Genomic DNA, 15,897 nt, shown 5'->3' on the forward strand with positions numbered 1-15,897 from the left:
CTCCCCCACCATCGCAGCCAACTCACCACCAGTTGGTGATCGGTAAAAAAGCTGCGCCCCTCTCTTCACCCGAGTGTCCAAAACATGAGGCCGCAAATCCGATGACACACCTACAAAGTCGATCATGGAACTGCGGCCTAAGGTGTCCTGGTGCCAAGTGCACATATGGACACCCTTATGTTTGAACATGGTGTTCGTTACGGACAATCTGTGACGAGCACAAAAGTCCAATAACAAAACACCACTTGGCCATTCTTCCCAATCACGCCTCTCCAGGTTTCACTGTCATTGCCAACATGAGCGTTGAAGTCCCCCAGTAGAACGAGGGAATCACCCGGGGGAGCACTTTCCAGTACTCCCTCGAGTGTATCCAAAAAGGATGGGTACTCTGAACTGCTGTTTGGTGCGTAAGCACAAACAACAGTCAGGACCCGTCCCCCCACCCGAAGGCAGAGGGAAGCTACCCTCTCGTCCACTGGGTTGAACTCCAACATGCAGGCTTTGAGCCAAGGGGCAACAAGAATTGCTACCCCAGCTCTTCGCCTCTCACTGCTGGCAACGCCAGTGTGGAAGAGAGTCCAGCCCCTCTCGAGAGAACTGGTTCCAGAGCCCTTGCTGTGCTTCGAAGTGAGTCCGACTATATCCAGCCGGAACTTCTCCACCTCGCGCACTAGCTCAGGCTCCTTCTACCGCAGTGAGGTGACATTTCACGTCCCAAGAGCTAGCTTCTGTAGCCGAGGATCGGACCGCCAAGTTCCGTGCCTTCGGCTTCCGCCCAGCTCACATCGCACCCGACCTCTATGGCCCCGTCCCATGAGTGGTGAGCCCATTGGAGGGGGGACCCACGTTGCCTCTTCGGGCTGTGCCTGGCCGGGCCCCATGGGGACAGGCTCGGCCACCAGGCGCTCGCCATCGTGCCCCAACTCCGGGCCTGGCTCCAGAGGGGGGCCCCGGTGACCCGCGTCCGGGCGAGGGAAAACTGAGTCTCGGTTGTTGTATTTCCATAGAAGTCTTTGAGCTGCTCTTTGTCTGATCCCTCACCTAGGACCAGTTTGTCTTGGGAGACCCTACCAGGGGGCATAAAGCCCCTGGACAACATAGCTCCTAGGATCATTGGGACACGCAAACTCCTCTACCACGGTAAGGTGGCAGCTCAGAGAGGAGTTTATGTCAAATGATTACTTTTTTAATGCAAAGTGGTGACATTTGTCTTATAAAATTATTACTTTTATCACAATATTGCCATTTTTTTTGTCGTTCTTGTAAAATAGCAAAATTTTTCGAGGAAAATTATGACTTTTGTCATCATTTTGCCAAGTGAAATTCAGATTATTATTATAATATTGCCTCAATTTTAAGGTTTTCTTATAAAATTGTGACTTTTGTCGAGTAGAATGATGACTCCTTTTAATAAAATTGTTAAAATGTTAAGCTTGTCTTGTAAAACTGCGACTGTTATTGAGTAAAATTCCAACTTTTATCATAATGTTTTTTCTTGTAAAATTTTGACTTGCATTGAGTAAAATTATGACTTTTATTATAATACTGCCAAAATTATACGTTTTTCTCGTGAAATTCCAAGTCATTTTTCACAACAAGCTTTTTTATATTTGCAAAGTATGTATGTATTATTAATGTTGTAAATACACTTCTTTATATATCTAGAAAGGGTGGTCCTAAAGAGGGAGATATTTTTCTCAGGTCCCAAGAAGGTAACAAATACAAGAATATATATGCGTGTATGTGTGTGTGTGTCTGTGTGTGTGTGTGACTCACCACTTTCCAGCGGTCTTTGACCATGCAGTTAGGCGGCAGGATGTCGGCCTGCTCAGTCGTCCCGTTCATGTTGGCGTTGTCCTGGTGGGCGGGGCCTAGGCACTGCATCTGCCAGCCAGACAGAACGCGAGCAGCTCCCAGCTTGAATGAGCCATTTATCTGCGGAGGTGGATGGGGGGGGGACACACACAGTCATAGTCAGTACAACAGTGAGCAGAGTGAGTGTGTGTGTGTGTAGCGGTGGTGGGTGGGTGGGTGGGTGGGTGGGGGTGTGGGCACGCTCCAACCTGAGCGTTGAGGCGTTGTAACAGAACGCCGCCATCACAAGCCATTCAGTAGGTTACGGGCTGGGGGGTGGGGGGTGCAATGGTATTGGCAGCAAATATCCATCACATGTGAAGAAGGGGGAGGAGCCTATATGAGCCGGCTTTGAGTCCGTACTTCCATGATCCTGATGGGGGCGCTACACACTTCCTCTAAACGCTGCGAGCGCCCCCGCAGGAGCAGAGCATGCTGATGTCCATGCAGTGTCACGCGCGTGCACAGCGTCCAATCAGAGCCACTCTGATGGAGAGAGGAGGGGCTTCTCTGGATCGGCGGCCCCATCGACCAATCATCGCAGAGGGGCGGGACCACAGAGTTTCCTCTTTCAATACAAAAAGGATGCCGTGATGCACAGGAACTCTTAGTCGTGACACATCACCCTTTGACCTATGGGGGGTGGAGGGTGTGGGGGGGGGGGGGGTAGGGGGGTGGGGGGGTGGGTGGGGGTGTGCCGTGCCAGAAGCGCTTAGCATCGGTCCTGCTGACGTCATTCCCAGCTCACCATCCTTCTGACGCCTTACAACAAATCCTCAGACAGCCTACGATCCAAAACAGACGGCAGTTAGCCCCGCCCACACCTCATGACATCATCACCATGACATCATGCTGGAGCAGTCGCACACAAACAGCCGCCATCTTTCTTCCTTTCGTTCTCATCTTCAACACCAAGCCTTGTCACACACCACACCTTCTACAGGGGGCGCTCTAATGAAGAGAGTGCGGCCAACTCGAGGAACGGCGCCATGTTTGCTGCCAAATTGTTGTCACCTTACTTTTTCTGAGGACATCTACACATAGTTGTAAACATACTTACGAGAATTTGATTGACATGCACTGTGCTGCTACATTCCTGCAACACGCCTCAATAAATGCAAAGATGCTACTAGAAGAGGCAAATACTGAAGGAAGTGCGTGTGAACGCTCCAATGTTGAAGTTGAAGTCAAATGCTGACAGAATGTAGTATGAATAGTTGCAATGATGGAATGGTTTGAATGTTGACGAGTTAGAATTTCCAGGAAAACCGGAATTTGGTTTTGGAACTTGGGAAAGTGTTAGTTAGAATGTCCAGGATGAGTGGAATGTGTTGATGTTGGAATGATTTGAGTAGCTTGAAAAACGTGGGAATTGTGCAACTTGGAAAAATGTCCCATTCATTTCAATGGGAACGTCCTGGAAATTTGGGAATTTGGGGAAAAGCGGGATTTTTTTAAATATGATTAGGAGCATGAATGTCCTGAATGAGCTGAATTGGTTGGTGTTGGAATTTTTTTAATCAGTCAAGAAATGTTGAAGTAGTAACGTTTTTTAATGGAAAAATACGGAATTTAGGGAAAACCGGGAATTTTTCAAGTTCCTAAACCAACTTGGTTTTTGTGTCCTGACTAAGAGGAATGTTTTGACAGTGGAATGTTTGAAAAATGTGAAAGGAGTCATCGCCCTGAAAAAGGTTGGAAATAAGGTTAGAAAGAACCCAGGAATTCATGGAAATTTGTTGAACGTGGAGAATGGTAGTTTGTGTTGAAGGTGGAATGGTGTGAATCGGTTGAAAAATGTGGGAATTGTGGAAGTTTGAAAAATTGATCATTCATTTTGAATGGGGGAAATGTCCGTAAAAACTGGTAATTCTAGGAAATCCAGGATTTATTTTTTTATAATTGCTGAAAGGGAGCACAAAATTCCTGAACAGGCTAATATTTTGAAGTTGGAACGGTTTGAATCGGATACAAAATGTGGGAATTGTGGAACTTTGAAAAATGTCCCATTCTTTTCAATGGGAATTTCATGGAAATTTGTGAATTTCGGGAAAAGAGGGAATTTTTTGGAAAATGCTAAAAAAAAAAAATTTATGTTCTGAATGGTTGGTGTTGGAATTTTTCAAATCGGTCAAGAAATGTTGAAGTAGTAACATGTTGAATTGAGAAATAGTATTACGGAATTCCTGAAAATTTGTGAAAACCGGGAATTTTTCTTCGTGTTTTTGTCCTGATTAAGAGGAATGTTTTGACGGTGGAATGATTGAAGAATGCGGGAGGAGTAGTCGCCAGAAAAAAGGGTCAAATTTCCAGGATGGTGGAATGTGTTGTAGGTGGAATGGTTTGAATAGGTTGAAAAATGTGGAAATGGTGGAAGTTTGAAAAATGGCCAATTCATTTTGAGTAGGAAAAATGTCCCGGAAAACCTGGAATTTTGGGAAATCTGGGAATTTTTGGAATTTGTCAAGGGAAAGCCCCCCCCTTGGCTGAACAGTTTGATGTTGGAACGCTTTGAATCGGATGAAAAATGTGGAAGGTAGAGCGCGCCAAAGAAGAAGGAGGAAAATAAGAAGAAAAATTAGAAGAAGAAGAAGAAGAAGAAGAAGAAGAAGAAGAAGAAGAAGAAAAATAAAAAGAAGAAAAAGAAGAAGAAAAAGAAGAAGAAGAAAAATAATAAGAAGAAAAAGAAATAGAAGAAAAAGAAGAAGAAAAAGAAAAAGAAGAAGAAGAAGAAGCAGAAGCAGAAGAAGAAGCAGAAGGAGAAGAAGAAGGAGAAGGAGAAGAAGAAGAAGAAGAAGAAGCAGAAGAAGCAAAAGACGAAGAAAAACAAGCAGAAGAAGAAGCAGGAGAAGGAGAAGGAGAAGAAGAAGAAGAAGAAGAAGGAGAAGCAGAAGAAGAAGAAGAAGAAGAAAAAGAAGGAGAAGCAGAAGAAGGAGAAGAAGGAGAAGAAGAAAAAGAAGAAGAAGAAGGAGAAGGAGAAGAAGAAGAAGAAAACGAAGAAGGAGAAGGAGAAGCAGAAGAAGGAGAAGAAAGAGAAGAAAGAGAAGGGGAAGAAAAAGAAGAAGGAGAATAAGAAGAAGAAGAAGGAGAAGAGGAACAGAATTGGTGACAAAGGGCAGCCTTGGCTGAGTCCAACCCTCATTGGAAACGTGTCCGACTTACTGCCGGCAATGCGGACCAAGATCTGACACTGATCGTACAGGGAGCGGATCGCCACAATCAGACAGTCCGATACCCCATACTCTCTGAGCACTCCCCACAGGACTTCCCGAGGGACACGGTCGAATCCCTTCTCCAAGTCCACAAAGCACATGTAGACAGGTTGGGCAAACTCCCATGCACCCTCAAGGACCCTGCCGAGAGTATAAAGCTGGTCCACAGTTCCACGACCACGACGAAAACCACACTGTTCCTCCTGAATCCGAGGTTCGACTATCCGGCGTAGCCTCCTCTCCAGTACACCTGAATAAAACCTTACCGGGAAGGCTGAGGAGTGTGTTCACGTGATGCTGCAGAGTCTTGTCAACCAAGACCGCCCCACAGCATCCAGAGCCTTAAGGAACTCCGGGCGGATCTCATCCACCCCCGGGGTCTTGCCACCGAAGAGCTTTTTAACTACCTCAGCAACCTCAGCCCCAGAAATAGGAGAGCCCACCACGGATTCCCCAGGCACTGCTTCCTCATAGGAAGACGTGTTGGTGGGATTAAAGAGATCTTCGAAGTATTCCTTCCACCGATCCACAACATCCACAGTCGAGGTCAGCAGAACACCATCCGCACCATACACGGTGTTGACACTGCACTGCTTCCCCTTCCCGAGGCGGCGGATGGTGGTCCAGAATCGCTTCGAAGCCGTCCGGAAGTCAATTTCCATGGCTTCACCGAACTCCTCCCATGTCCGAGTTTTTGCCTCCGCAACCGCTGAAGCCGCACACCGCTTGGCCTGTCGGTACCTGTCCACTCCCTCCGGAGTCCTATGAGCCAAAAGAACCCTATAGGACTCCTTCTTCAGCTTGACGGCATCCCTCACCGCCGGTGTCCACCAACGGGTTCTAGGATTACCGCCACGACAGGCACCAACTACCTTGCGACCACAGCTCCAATCAGCCGCCTCGACAATAGAGGTGCAGAACATGGTCCACTCGAACTCAATGTCCAGCACCTCCCTCGTGACATGTTCAAAGTTCTTCCGGAGGTGGGAATTGAAACTCTCTCTGACAGGAGACTCTGCCAGACGTTCCCAGCAGACCCTCACAATGCGTTTGGGCCTGCCAGGTCTGTCCGGCATCCTCCCCCACCATCGCAGCCAACTCACCACCAGGTGGTGATCGGTAGAAAGCTCCGCCCCTCTCTTCACCCGAGTGTCCAAAACATGAGGCCGCAAATCCGATGACACAACTACAAAGTCTATCATGGAACTGCGGCCTAGGGTGTCCTGGTGCCAAGTGCACATATGGACACACTTATGTTTGAACATGGTGTTCGTTATGGACAATCTGTGACAAGCACAAAAGTCCAATATCAAAACACCACTCGAGTTCAGATACGGGCGGCCATTCTTCCCAATCACGCCTCTCCAGGTTTCACTGTCGTTGCCAACATGAGCGTTGAAGTCCCCCAGTAGAACGAGGGAATCACCCAGGGCAGCACTTTCCAGTACTCCCTCGAGTGTATCCAAAAAGGGTGGGTACTCCGAACTGCTGTTTGGTGCATAAGCACAAACAACAGTCAGGACCCGTCCCCCCACCCGAATGCGGAGGGAAGCTACCCTCTCGTCCACTGGGTTGAACTCCAACGTGCAGGCTTTGAGCCGGGGGGGCAACAAGAATTGCTACCCCAGCTTGTCGCCTCTCACTGCGTGCAACGCCAGTGTGGAAGAGAGTCCAGCCCCTCTCGAGAGAACTGGTTCCAAAGCCCTTGCTGTGCGTCGAGGTGAGTCCAAATATATCCAGCTGGAACTTCTGTACCTCGCGCACTAGCTCAGGCTCCTTCCCCCCAGCGAGGTGACGTTCCACGTCCCAAGAGCTAGCTTATGTAGCCGAGGATCAGACTGCCAAGCGCCCTGCCTTCGGCTGCCGCCCAGCTCACATCGCACCCGACCTCTATGGCCCCTCCCATTAGTGGTGAGCCCATTGGAGGGGTGGCCCACGTTGGCTCTTCGGGCTGTGCCCGGCCACCAGGCGCTCGCCATCGTGCCCTAACAACGGGCCTGGCTCCAGAGGGGGGCCCGGGTGACCCGCGTCCGTGAGAGGGAAATCTGAGTCCTTGTTGTTGCATTCTCATAGAAGTCTTCGAGCTGCTCTTTGTCTGATCCCTCATCTAGGACCAGTTTGTCTTGGGAGACCCTACCAGGGGGCATAGAAGCCCCCGGACAACATAGCTCCTAGGATCATTGGGACACGCAAACTCCTCTACCACCATAAGGTGGCAGCTCACATTAGTTGTAAATGTATCACATTAGTTGTAAATGTATCACATTAGTTGTAAATGCTGGCATAACAAGTCAGCATGTAACAGCTAGCATACATGGCGCTAAGTAAAGAAATAAGTGATTATTAGCTTTACAATCTACAATATTAGCTCAAATGCTAGAAAAAAAAAATTAGCTTGCTAACATTAGCATGCTAACAGTCGAAGAGCTATCCTACTTCCAAGATGGAGGCAAGTAATGAAATACATGTTTATTAGATTAAAAAATATGAAACTACATAAAAATGCTTGCATAAAACATTAGCATGGTAACATTAGCATGGTAACATTAGCATGGTAACATTAACATGCTAAAATTAGCATGGTAACAGTGAAACAGCTAGCATACTTTTAAGATGTCACCATGTAACAAAATCCATCATTATTTGGAGCAGCATTCACACAATAATAATAATAATAATACTAATAACAACAACAATAACAATAACAATAATAATAATAATAATAATAATAGTAATAATAATAATACTACTACCAATAATAATACTAATAATACTACTACTACTACTACTAATAATAATAATAATAATAACAATATCAATAATAACAATATTAATAAAACCAACAACAATAATAATAATAACAATAACAATAATAAGATAATTTATTTAGCCACATTCAGACAACATCCTCATCATCTTTGGCAGCAATGGTGACTTTTGTGTGTCTGCCTCCAATCTATTTGTGTTGCAAACACATAGCACGGGCTCAAAGTTGGTAGCAAAGATGGCGCCCTGTCGTCACCTGACTGCCTTCTGACCAATCATAGAGGAGGAAGCCAGTTGTACACCACTTTGCAGCGGCTGCTGCCTTGGCGGAGGTCGCCAACCAGAAGAAACAGTGGAATGTTGGAAATGAACACCCTTGAAAGTACACACTTTTTTACACACACATTTTTCTTGAACCCACACACACATCTAAATACAGAATTGTTTTTGAACACACACACGTATCTAAATACAGAATTGTTTTTGAACACATGCACACATCTAAATACAGAATTGTTCTTGAACACACATCTAAATACAGAATTGTTCTTGAACACACACACACACACACACACACACACACACACACACACACACACACACACACATCTAAATACAGAATTGTTTTTAACACACACATATCTAAATACAGAGATGTTTTTGAACACACGCACACATCTGTTTACAGAATTGTTCTTGAACACACGCACACATCTAAATACAGAATTGTTCTTCAACACACACACACATCTAAATACAGAATTGTTCTTGAACACACGCACACATCTAAATACAGAATTGTTTTTGAACACACACATATCTTAATACATAATTGTTTTTGAACACATGCACACATCTAAATACAGAGATGTTCTTGAACACACGCACACATCTAAATACAGAATTGTTCTTGAACACACGCACACATCTAAATACAGAATTTTTTTTGAACACACACATATCTAAATACAGAGATGTTTTTGAACACATGCACACATATAAATACAGAATTGTTCTTGAACACATGCACACATCTAAATACAGAATTGTTCTTGAACACACGCACACATCTAAATACAGAATTTTTTTGAACACACACATATCTAAATACATAATTGTTTTTGAACACATGCACACATATAAATACAGAATTGTTCTTGAACACATGCACACATCTAAATACAGAATTGTTCTAGAACACACGCACACATCTAAATACAGAATTGTTCTTGAACACATATCTAAATACAGAATTGTTCTTGAACACACGCACACATCTAAATACAGAATTGTTCTTCAACACACACACACATCTAAATACAGAATTGTTCTTGAACACACGCACACATCTAAATACAGAATTGTTTTTGAACACACACATATCTTAATACATAATTGTTTTTGAACACATGCACACATCTAAATACAGAGATGTTCTTGAACACACGCACACATCTAAATACAGAATTGTTCTTGAACACACGCACACATCTAAATACAGAATTTTTTTTGAACACACATATCTAAATACAGAGATGTTCTTGAACACACGCACACATCTAAATACAGAATTGTTCTTGAACACACGCACACATCTAAATACAGAATTTTTTTTGAACACACACATATCTAAATACATAATTGTTTTTGAACACATGCACACATATAAATACAGAATTGTTCTTGAACACATGCACACATCTAAATACAGAATTGTTCTAGAACACACGCACACATCTAAATACAGAATTGTTCTTGCACACACATCTAAATACAGAATTGTTCTTGAACACACGCACACATTTAAAAACAGAATTGTTCTAGAACACAGATCTAAATACAGAATTGTTCTTGAACACACATCTAAATACAGAATTATTCTTCAACACATGCACACATCTAAATACAGAATTGTTCTTGAACACACGCACACATCTAAATACAGAATGTTTTTGAACACACACATATCTAAATACATAATTGTTTTTGAACACATGCACACATATAAATACAGAATTGTTCTTGAACACATGCACACATCTAAATACAGAATTGTTCTAGAACACACGCACACATCTAAATACAGAATTGTTCTTGAACACACATCTAAATACAGAATTGTTCTTGAACACACGCACACATCTAAAAACAGAATTGTTCTAGGACACACATCTAAATACAGAATTGTTCTTGAACACACATCTAAATACAGAATTGTTCTTGAACACACGCACACATCTAAATACAGAATTGTTCTTTTACACATGCACACATCTAAATACAGAATTATTCTTCAACTCATGCACACATCTAAATACAGAATTGTTCTTCAACACACGCACACATCTAAATACAGAATTGTTCTTGAACACACATCTAAATACAAAATTGTTCTTGAACACACACACACATCTAAATACAGAATTGTTCTTGAACACACGCACACATCTAAATACAGAATTGTTCTTTTACACATGCACACATCTAAATACAGAATTGTTGTTGAACACACGCACAAATCTAAATACAGAATTGTTTTTGAACACACCCACACATCTAAATACAGAATTGTTTTTGAAACCACGCAAAAATCTAAATACAGAATTGTTCTTGAACACACGCACACATCTAAATACAGAATTGTTTTTGAACACACGCACACATCTAATTACAGATTTGTTCTTGAACACACGCACAAGTCTAAGTACAGAATTGTTCTTGAAAAACACACATATCTAAATACAGAATTGTTCTTGAACACACGCACACATCTAAATACAGAATTTTTTTTGAACACACACATATCTAAATACATAATTGTTTTTGAACACATGCACACATATAAATACAGAATTGTTCTTGAACACATGCACACATCTAAATACAGAATTGTTCTAGAACACACGCACACATCTAAATACAGAATTGTTCTTGAACACATATCTAAATACAGAATTGTTCTTGAACACACGCACACATCTAAATACAGAATTGTTCTTCAACACACACACACATCTAAATACAGAATTGTTCTTGAACACACGCACACATCTAAATACAGAATTGTTTTTGAACACACACCTATCTTAATACATAATTGTTTTTGAACACATGCACGCATCTAAATACAGAGATGTTCTTGAACACACGCACACATCTAAATACAGAATTGTTCTTGAACACACACACACATCTAAATACAGAATTTTTTTGAACACACACATATCTAAATACAGAGATGTTCTTGAACACACGCACACATCTAAATACAGAATTTTTTTTGAACACACACATATCTAAATACATAATTGTTTTTGAACACATGCACACATATAAATACAGAATTGTTCTTGAACACATGCACACATCTAAATACAGAATTGTTCTAGAACACACGCACACATCTAAATACAGAATTGTTCTTGCACACACATCTAAATACAGAATTTTTCTTGAACACACGCACACATTTAAAAACAGAATTGTTCTAGAACACACATCTAAATACAGAATTGTTCTTGAACACACATCTAAATACAGAATTGTTCTTGAACACACGCACACATCTAAATACAAAATTGTTCTTTTACACATGCACACATCTAAATACAGAATTATTCTTCAACACATGCACACATCTAAATACAGAATTGTTCTTGAACACACGCACACATCTAAATACAGAATTTTTTTGAACACACACATATCTAAATACAGAATTGTTTTTGAACACACACACACATCTAAATATATATTTGTTTTTAACACACACACACATCTAAATACAGAATTGTTTTTTAACACACACACACACACACACACATCTAAATACAGAATTGTTTTTGAACACACGCACACATCTAAATACAGAATTGTTCTTGAACACAAACACACATCTAAATACGGAATTGTTTTTGAACACACGCACACGTCTAAATACAGAATTGTTCTTCAACACACATCTAAATACAGAATTGTTTTTGAACACACGCACACATCTAAATACAGAATTGTTTTTGAACACACACACATCTAAATACAGAATTGTTTTTGAACACACACACATCTAAATACAGAATTGTTTTTGAACACACGCACACATATAAATACAGAATTGTTTTTGAACACACACATATCTAAATACAGAATTGTTTTTGAACACACACACACATCTAAATATATATTTGTTTTTAACACACACACACACATATAAATACAGAATTGTTTTTGAACACACACACATCTAAATATATATTTGTTTTTAACACACACACACACATCTAAATACAGAATTGTTTTTTAACACACACACACACACATCTAAATACAGAATTGTTTTTGAACACACACACACATCTAAATACAGAATTGTTCTTGAACACAAACACACATCTAAATACAGAATTGTTTTTGAACACATGCACACGTCTAAATACAGAATTGTTCTTCAACACACATCTAAATACAGAATTATTTTTGAACACACGCACACATCTAAATACAGAATTGGTTTTGAACACACACATATCTAAATACAGAATTGTTTTTGAACACACGCACACATCTAAATACAGAATTGTTTTTGAACACACACATATCTAAATACGGAATTGTTTTTGAACACACGCACACATCTAAATACAGAATTGTTTTTGAACACACACACACATCTAAATATATATTTGTTTTTAACACACACACACACACACATCTAAATACAGAATTGTTTTTTAACACACACACACACACACACATCTAAATACAGAATTGTTTTTGAACACACGCACACATCTAAATACAGAATTGTTTTTGAACACATGCACACATCTAAATACAGAATTGTTCTTGAACACACACACACATCTAAATACAGTAGTGGCCCGACAGCATGGAATAATGGCTACCAAAACACTCCCTTCGTTTGACTTTATCCCTTGCTTATCTCTCTTGTTAGTGCGTCAATGTCTTTTTTGTTTTCCCTATCTGTTCCATAACAACTCGAATCCTTTAGACAGTCAACACATTCTGTAGACAGGTTGGCACGACTTAATATTCACTTTTGTCCCACTGGCACAGAATAGAAGAGAAATTACATGAGCGTACATTCTTGACAGACATGCAATATAGGTCAAAGGTCAGAAATTCTACTACACCATGTAACTTCATTTAAATGCATCCTGCTAATGGTTAGCTACCTCATTAGCCCATGTAACTTTATTTGCATGTATCTTGCTAATTGTTAGTTAGCTGCATTAGCCATAAAGCTCATTTGCATGTACTTTGCTAACTGTAAGCTAGCTGCATTAGCCATGAAGCACATTTGCATGTATTTTGCTAACTGGAAGCTAGCTGCATTAGCCATAAAGCTCATTTGCATGTATTTTACTAACTGTAAGGTAGCTGCATTAGCCATGGAGCTCATTTGCATGTATTTTGCTAAGTTTAAGCTAGCTGCTTTAGCCATGAAGCTCATTTGCATGTATTTTACTAACTGTAAGGTAGCTGCATTAGCCATGGAGCTCATTTGCATGTATTTTGCTAAGTTTAAGCTAGCTGCATTAGCCATAAAGCTCATTTGCATGTATTTCGCTAACTGTAAGCTAGCTGCATTAGCCATGAAGCTCATTTGCATGTATTTTGCTACTGTAAGCTAGCTGCATTAGCCATGAAGCTCATTTGCATGTATTTTGTAAACTGTAAGCTAGCTGCATTAGCCATGAAGCTCATTTGCATGTATTTTGCTAAATGTAAGCTAGTTGCTTTAGCCATGAAGCTCATTTGCATGTATTTTGCTAAGTGTAAGCTAGCTGCATTAGCCGTAAAGCTTATTTGCATGTATTTTGCTAAGTGTCAGCTAGTTGCATTAGCCATAAAGCTAATTTGCATGTATTTTGCTAAGTGTAAGCTAGTTGCATTAGCCATGAAGCTCGTTTGCATGTATTTTGCTAAGTGTAAGCTAGTTGCATTAGCCATGAAGCTCATTTGCATGTATTTTGCTAAGTGTAAGCTAGTTGCATTAGCCATAAAGCTCATTTGCATGTATTTTGCTAAGTGTAAGCTAGTTGCATTAGCCATAAAGCTCATTTGCATGTATTTTGCTAAGTGTAAGCTAGCTGCATTAGCCATGGAAGTTAGCATGGGGAGAAAGGCACCATGATATGGGGTTATTGCTGCTCATAACGTCCATATTTCCAACGACCAGTGAACCTATCTGCGCTGCACAGTCATGCGGCCTAGGTGCGCATGCGCAGCTTCACATCCTGCTCCACAATAAACCTCGCCCGGACCGACTCGGGTCATAAATGAAACATGGCTACGCCGACTCGGTCTGGTCCGGTCCGGGGGCGGGGGGGAAAGGAGGTGACACGCACGCACGCACGCGCATCGAGCACAGCCTACCTGGCGCACCTCCTTTTCCGCCTTTTGGGAATCTTCATCTGGAATGTGGTCCACAAACGAACCGTCCGCTAAAGTCCAGTCTCAGACCCGAGCCCCCATTCGGTTTTGTTCTGGTTTCCAAAGTGCAGCAGCCTCGCTCATTAAAAGCCTGCACAGTCCAGGGTCCGGGTGGTCTGATCCACCTGCAGCTGGACCGGGACCGGGGGCGCCCAGGCTGAGCCGGGTCAGGTTCTGCTGCACCAGCCCGTTTGTCCGCACTGCAGCTCCACAAGCACCAGCGTCAAGTCGCGTCACTCACTCGCCTCACTTCCGGTACGACCTTTCTAAATAAAAGCACCCCTGACGACTCTTCCGCGTTCTGACTCTTAAGATTTTTTTGCAACGAAAACTACTCGGTGGAAGCAAATAACAATCACAACAATTATTTTTGTCCACTCCACGCCTTACTACACGGAAAACAATGACGTCAAAATGTTGACGTTGCTTTTATTTTGCTACAGAAGGAAACGCGTGTTTAATGTGAGCGTGCGAGCGTGTTTCCCGCAGTAGGCGAGTCCTATTCTGTCCCACCCTAAGAGCAGCACCTGAACGCCTCTTGTCTCCCAATAATTACATAATGTGGATTATTGATCATCTCCGTTTCACATCTGAATGATGCGAAATAAACATCGCCTTTTACCCAACATGCCGTCTCGGGCCTTCACGCACACACACACACACACACACACACACACACACGCACACACACACACACACGCACACACACACACACACACGCACACACACACACACGCGCGCGCGCACACGCACACGCACATGTCGATCAGCTGCTGCTTTTGCGTTCTGACCTGCTTGTTGTTTCCCGTCCGGGCTGCTCCGAAGCAGCGAACATCATCGTCATCTTCATCGTCGCGTCCTGCGCTCCATCTTCATCCTCGCAGCAGCATCAGCACCACCAGTCACCCGGCCGCGCCTTTATCATGGAGCCGCAGCGCCCCCTGTCGACGTGGAGCCCGTCTGACGTCACAGCCCGCTCTATCCATCTATCAAATTGATAGATAGAACAAACTAGCCCTTCTGGCATGGTCTCTTATATACAAGCACAATTTCTCACCTACCAAATACTTCATTTGGAACAATAAAGCTCAATATGTTACAAAAGGAAATCTCTTTTCCTCAACAATTGGTTCAACAATGATATTATTTTAGTGAGTCAGCTTTTCAATAAGGAAGGTCAACTTTTTAATTACCAAGAATTTCTCAAACATTTTAAGGTCCCTGTAACTCCCAAACAATTTGCCATTGTATTTGATGCCATTCCAACAGGTGTTGTTATGTTGTACAGGGCTTACCCATCTCCTCTTTCTGCTGTAAAAATTGTGAATGATCCACTTGATACTCCTGTGGGGAAACTTTGCTTTGATCAGAAAAATAACAGAAAAATCCGCAGATTATTCCAAAATGATTGTGTGTCTGTCTCCTATGTAATTGCGCTCTGGAATAATATTGGGTCAAAACATGGTCCCTTCCTAACAGGTATTTAATTACCAACAAAGTCAAAGAGATATCTTTTAAAATCATTCATCGTTATTACCCTGTAAAGACTGTGATGGTTAGATACAAGAAGGACATTGATGTTACCTGCACCTTATGTAACATGCATCCA

At 42.1% G+C, this 15,897-nt stretch overlaps 1 protein-coding gene across 2 annotated transcripts in view; it reads right to left on the reverse strand.

The window, feature by feature from the left end:
- The window catches only part of ttbk1a (tau tubulin kinase 1a), a 59,545-nt gene extending 44,340 nt beyond the window's left edge, over positions 1–15,205 (reverse strand). The window contains exons 1-2 of one of the 2 annotated variants that reach the window (XM_062033087.1): positions 15,080–15,205; positions 1,777–1,935 (exon numbers count right to left, since the gene is read on the reverse strand). In XM_062033087.1, coding sequence (XP_061889071.1) covers positions 1,777–1,884 — 108 coding nt within the window. In that variant the 5' untranslated portion in view covers positions 1,885–1,935; positions 15,080–15,205. Of the gene's footprint in view, positions 1–1,776; positions 1,936–14,231; positions 14,477–15,079 lie in introns of those variants that run through there. The other variant, XM_062033088.1, reaches the window with a different exon arrangement.
- Positions 15,206–15,897: the final 692 nt, after the last annotated feature.

The sequence above is a fragment of the Entelurus aequoreus genome, linkage group LG22 (assembly GCF_033978785.1).
Source record: "Entelurus aequoreus isolate RoL-2023_Sb linkage group LG22, RoL_Eaeq_v1.1, whole genome shotgun sequence".
Lineage (NCBI taxonomy): Eukaryota > Metazoa > Chordata > Actinopteri > Syngnathiformes > Syngnathidae > Entelurus > Entelurus aequoreus.